General features: G+C 43.5%; 1 protein-coding gene across 1 annotated transcript; it reads left to right on the forward strand.

Moving 5' to 3' along the window:
- Positions 1-2,250: 2,250 nt before the first annotated feature.
- Positions 2,251-2,756, forward strand: LOC128715239 (bifunctional endo-1,4-beta-xylanase XylA-like). The gene is made up of 2 exons (XM_053810120.1): positions 2,251-2,536; positions 2,605-2,756. The coding sequence occupies exons 1-2, from the start codon at positions 2,251-2,253 to the stop codon at positions 2,754-2,756; spliced, it is 438 nt and encodes a 145-aa protein (XP_053666095.1).
- The last annotated feature ends 3,254 nt before the right edge of the window (positions 2,757-6,010 follow it).

The raw sequence follows: 6,010 nt of genomic DNA on the forward strand, positions 1-6,010 counted from the left end.
GAACTCTGGCCACAGCAGCGGACCAAACTACTTGGACACCCAAAGTGAAATGGCAGTTGGAGCCTCTTAGGCCTTGGTAGTTGAGGAAAATTCTTCAAATATTATGGGTGCTCGGGACGTTTTGCAGTTTAAGGCCCTGCAGCCGTTTAGTTGAGGTAGTGGATGGTCTGTCTATGTCTGGCCTTTCTCCAACTAGGATATTAATGATGCCAAATCAGCTATATCTCACGGATACGAAGTTCCTCACCGCGTAGCTTTCTGCCTATTGTCTTTCAGTTAACGTTTTCTCCCCTGTCGGTTGTACGCTAGAATTGAAGGTAATTCTTCAAACTCTGGAATTATGCACATCTATAAGAATTCCCAAAAGATAGATACTGAAAGCACTTAGCGACCAGCTAATCAAACCAAAATGTCAATTCATGTAAATCCTCCACACCCCCTTTTAATGCACATTACAAAATCACATCAGAAGCGACTATCAGCTTCATTATTCACTAAGGAAAAAAACCTTTCCCAGCACTCGCTAACAAATTTATCAATACTCCTTAATCCCTTAGACACACGGTACGCGATTGTGTGCACCTGTGCCAACCCATGGGCAGGAAGGGCACGGCCCTGTTCTTTAGATTGTGGCCGATTGTTTAATCGCCGTCACCATGCCCGGCTTCCAATTAATTACCACCGCGCCAAAGTCATTACAGCGATTAGCGAAAATGCCAAAGATGGCTCATATTTTGTTTGATATTATTTTTTATTGCCCCCATCGCCCCGACGGCGGGTGTGCATCATTTATGCTAATCAAACGATTATTATTTGTGTTCGGGTACATGTGTGTTGTCGTCGCGAGGGTGTTGCAATGAAATTTGCTACAATCCACACAAACAAACGATATTTCATTTCAAACCTTCGAAACCACAGGTGAACTGGTACCAGTAAAAGTGCATGTGCTAATTAAAGATCACCGATCAGGATCACATTGCAACAGCTTTGCGTGAAGGCAGCAACCACGCATACGTAGATGCGCTTCTTCTAGCATCTCTAGATCGGCTACTGCTGCCTGAAAGATCGTGGGCGACGTTGGTGTGGTCAAAATTGTTTACCAACACGCATCGGCTAGATCGGTTTGACATTTGATGTTGCTGGGTAAATTACGTGATCGTTTACATTTTAATCGAACTGCTACAATGAATCTGAGTGGTTACCGGCTTTACATAACAGTGTACTCTGTAGTACACTATATCCTCCTATCAAACAATAGAAGTGAAGTATTAAATTAGCTTTATAAACATCCGCTCAGATGCAATGTAATAATTTAAACCACCCGCTAAAACATTGGAACAATTTAAATGCGAGTCACTAGCTAATAACATCCTCAAACAGAACCCGCTAAGGGCACGGTGCCATCATCAATCATTTCCACTCGCACGCTCGCGATCACAACCGATCATAGCGCACTATACATTGTGCGGTGTGGCCCAGCAACGTCAGCATCATCCTCACCTCCCGATGGGTAGCATAATCGATATTGCTATCGTTAGTGAAAAACCCCCTGCACGATACAACCAGAGCCGGCGCAGGCTGATAATGTGCAGCAGGGCTAATTATTTGGTGAACTATTAATCGAACAAACATTACCGCCCGACCGCTGCGTTCTGGGATGATGAATGGACCACGATCTTCCGCGACGGTGTGTGCGAAAAGTCATTCCCGCTCCTGGGTGCCATACCTTCGGGGGAGTTCGTAATGTAAATAAAGCAAAGCATTAGTTTAAATTATCGCCACAGTTAACATTGAGCGTTATGGCGTTGGTCTTTTAGGTGTTCCGAGACCCGCTTGGATCAGTGGAAATGGAGGGGCAACACTCGGTGCGATTCGACGATCGAGGCTTCACTTTAACCTTTTCCCGCGTGGCTCGTTTATATCGCGAACCGGAGTAGTTGCAAACAGCAATGGTGCGATCGGTTGGTCACCTGTAAGTATTAGAATAAAGTTCTCCTCCTTCTCGGTGGCATTGAATATTTCACTCACCCAATCGCCTCGAGGAAACGTCATGTAGATCGCGAGCCGGGTGTACGAAGTGCATCCCTACTTGGGAACTAGCAGACACACACTTCCAACTATATAAAGCTTACCAATTAGCGTAATTTTCATTCAGTGTTGAACAAACGAGTTCCGCAGTAACAAGTGCTCCCACCGAGTCAATTTGAAGCCACCGAAATCAATCAGCAATCAGCAATCCCAGCCAGCAGAATGTTCAAGTTTGTTCTGTTCAGTGCCTGTTTGGTGGCTGCCGTCTGTGCTGCACCGGCCGATAACAAACCGGGCCAGCAGGGCCGTACCGATGGGCTGGACCAGGCAGAGTCGGCCTGGAACAGCCCGAACGCCTGGAATGCGCAGAACACCTGGGGCCGCGATCCGGCCGCCTGGAACCATCCGTCGGCCGCCAACACGTGGAACCACGGTAACGCGTGGAACCACCCGAACGCCTGGAACCGTGGCTACAACAACCGTAATGACATGACCGCTGCACGATCAGGTTCCTATGCGCATGGTGGATGATGTCGTTTTCCTTTTCTTGGGGGTGTACCAACATTTTTCTTCCAGGCTACGATCCCGCCAACCGTTGGGGCGCCGGTGCTGATCAGTGGAACCGCTACGGGGCTGGTGCCGGCTGGAACAGCTGGGCTGGACGTGGAGCAGGTGCTGGATGGCCAGCCGGTGCCGGAGCCGCTGCCAACCGCTGGAATGCCTGGTAAAAATGGAAACCGGCCGGAAAATCGGCGATAATAGCTAGCGATTCGACACCGATGGGCCAGTTTTGTGCGAGCGGACGTTTCAAGTGTAACATGCTTCTTTGTACTCCCCTGTATTCACGTGTAAAATAAAGTTTTCAAAGTGCACCATGTACAGCTACGTTTTCACTATTATTTGCTGCAACTGCATCCCAATGAACCTGGGGGCAATTAGCACGAGGACGCGATATAATAACTACAGCACATGATCACGCTAAGCGCCTAAATGTATGCAATTACTGGTTACCTGTTTTAAAACGACGGTTGGTCGTTACGGTATCATAAACATTTATGGATACTAAAAGAAATTTCGCCCTTTTATTCAAGTTACGATTGAAAAAGTTAAAATAATGCAAATCGTTATATTTCAATCAAAATGACATTGTTTTCATTAAATTTTAACAAGTATGGTTAGGCCGTATTGGTTTCAAAATATATGTTAAAAATGTTTTGTTCTTATATGTTAAGGGTTTAAAAAATGCTTTAATTATAATAGACACTCGTGAAATATACCCGTAAAACCGGTATTTTTTTATAGTGGAAGTGGTAGTTTCGGTACGGTATTTTTTTTTATCATGTTTGACAAATGTCGCAGCGTCAATGCGTATATTTAGGCTTATTCAAGGGTTCGTGATAATGTATTGAAAGGTGTACAATTTTTCTTCCCATCAGTAATGTCTGAATCCATGGATCTTTAGCTTTCTCTCTATTTGTTAATTTGGGACCTCGGGATGTGGCTCGACGCACTTTTCTTTATTTTAAAAATTCACAAAAAACACAACATCAGATCAATGAGTTTTGAGAAAATCTCCGCCTGACGAATGAGATCTTGTTCGCTAGTGTGTTTGCGATTATAGACCACAACTTCCATAATTCCTTCCAGGACTTCCAGGACTTCGATCGCAATGCGAAGTTATTCAAGAGCAATTTATTTACTAGAAAAAAACGAAGTTCGGATGTCGGACCGCGGAGGAATGCAGTTATGGTTTGGGTGTCTTAATGCATTGTGTCTAGTAAAACTTAGCTTAAGGAGAAGTCATTAATAACACTTTCGGGATTGTTTCAGATAAATAAATATTAATCAAACGCAACGTACATTACGCATCTCATTATTATTTTGCATTCGGACTGGTTGTTACAATCTTTCTTTCCATCATTAATGTCTGAATCCATGACCATGACCGCCACTACCATGACCATGAGTTTTGTGGAATGTTCCAGCTGAGGAATGAGGTCCAACATTTTGGCCAGGTACGATATGTACTTGTGGCACGTGTTTCACTGCATTTGAGGAAGCATGAGCAGATGCATGTGCCACTGCATGTGTCTGTCCAGAATACTTTGGAAGACCGTAGGGAGTAGCACTAACGGCAACACACAGCACAATACACAACGCTGCTAGCTGCGAAAGAGAAATAAATTGATAAACAATATTTCCATCAACAATTTGTCTAAAACAAACAGTTGTGTCTGTGAGATAAATGCTAAAAACGTTCCAGAACACAAACTAACTTTACTTAGTTTCACTAGGGTTCTTTAGTCTACAAAGTTTACACACTGATTGAAAGAACTTTATGGCAAACACTACATCTTTTTTTAAATGTGAGTTTCCTAATGACTAATCACAATTCCACCAACAAACCCAACAAATAAGCAAATTTAAAATCGCTCTTTCTTACCGAAACAAATTTCATTTTCATTGATTTTCTTTAATATTTTGTTTCTCTATTAGGAAATTTTACTTTTACAGCACCTGTTAACGCATGAACCGAAATGATGGAAAGTACAAACAATACTGCAATATCCCCACCATATCTGTCCGTTTTTATATCGGCGCTGGCATGTTTTGGGAAATTCCAAGAATAAGAATATCTTGTTTCCATTGATGTGATCGTAACTAACAAGATAAACGCAGTAATCATATCGTAGCGCCGTGTGTGTATGCCTGACGAAACACAAAACTGGCCCGGACCGGCTTGCGAAGAACGTAAGGAAAGGAACGTTGAAAATCGGAAAAGATGCTTCACGACGCAGATCGTACGCATCTTCCAGCATTACGTCCGTGTCTCGCACGCAGGGCATGCGATCCAGAAGGAAACAGCAGAGCAGTCGGGGGAGTTCATACAAAAACGAAACAGGAAACTGCCTCCGGCCACGAATGAGCTGGTTTGAGTCGACAACTTGCATTCCGCAGGATGCCTAAAGCTCGGCTCCGAGCGAGTTCAAAAGCTTGTTGGCTGCTGTTGCGCTCAACATGATGCTTTCATTGAAAGATAACAGGACCGAACCGAACGTAGCTCGTGATAGTTCTATCAGTGGTGGTCAAAAATTTGCTATTTTTGTGCAGGGCAACGATCAAACGAAACTGGTTTAACCGGTTTTGGTTGTAGTGGGTTCTTTTACACCAACCATCCGAGACAGGCGAGCCTCTTTCTTATCTTTGACGTATCGTAATCACGCTGGGGTTTTTTTCGTGATGATCTTCTCCCGCTTGTAATTAGGCAAATGTGGGTTTTACACTAGTTTGAAAAAGCAGGTAAGACGTAAATGTGTATTGTCTTACGACTCGTAAGACATGCCATGTAACCTCTGATCCCAATGCGTTTTTCTCTTACCCATACAAAAAAATATGTATCAAAGTTTTAGACTAGTGGTTTTGTACATGTTTGATGCAGTCCGCTGGTCCCACACGACTGGACCGATTCCAAATCCCATCCCAACCCTGTAGCAAGGGCACCAAAAGATTTATTGCGAAAATAGAGTTATTACTCAAATTTCGTTTAAAAACAGCGAAAGATCGATTTATAAACCGTTTTAATATAGTTTAGTTGTTCATTAACCTACACCATGCATGCAACCATGCAGAAAATTACGATCATTGATTTCCATTCGAAACATTTTTTTCTAATTTTATGCCATAATCTCGCATTTCTCCGTTTTCCCACTAGAGGGCGCCCGCATTTCATCGTCTGGGCAGCGCTTTCATTTTGCTTCCATCGCAATAGACTATGAGCAGACATACACCTCTCAACGCACAAAGTATTGAATCGGCTTTATAAACAGCATGCAATTTTAAGGAAAACGCGATGGAAAAATTTGGCGCCATCGGCACCGGGCAGTAGGTTCGATGTGTAGCGTTTTATTCATCCACATTCATACTTTGACGAACAGCGGACTCGTACAGTCGTGGTGAGGTAAAAGCGATCTCGTGAAACAAA

This window comes from Anopheles marshallii, chromosome 3, assembly GCF_943734725.1.
Source record: "Anopheles marshallii chromosome 3, idAnoMarsDA_429_01, whole genome shotgun sequence".
NCBI classification, from domain to species: Eukaryota; Metazoa; Arthropoda; class Insecta; order Diptera; family Culicidae; genus Anopheles; species Anopheles marshallii.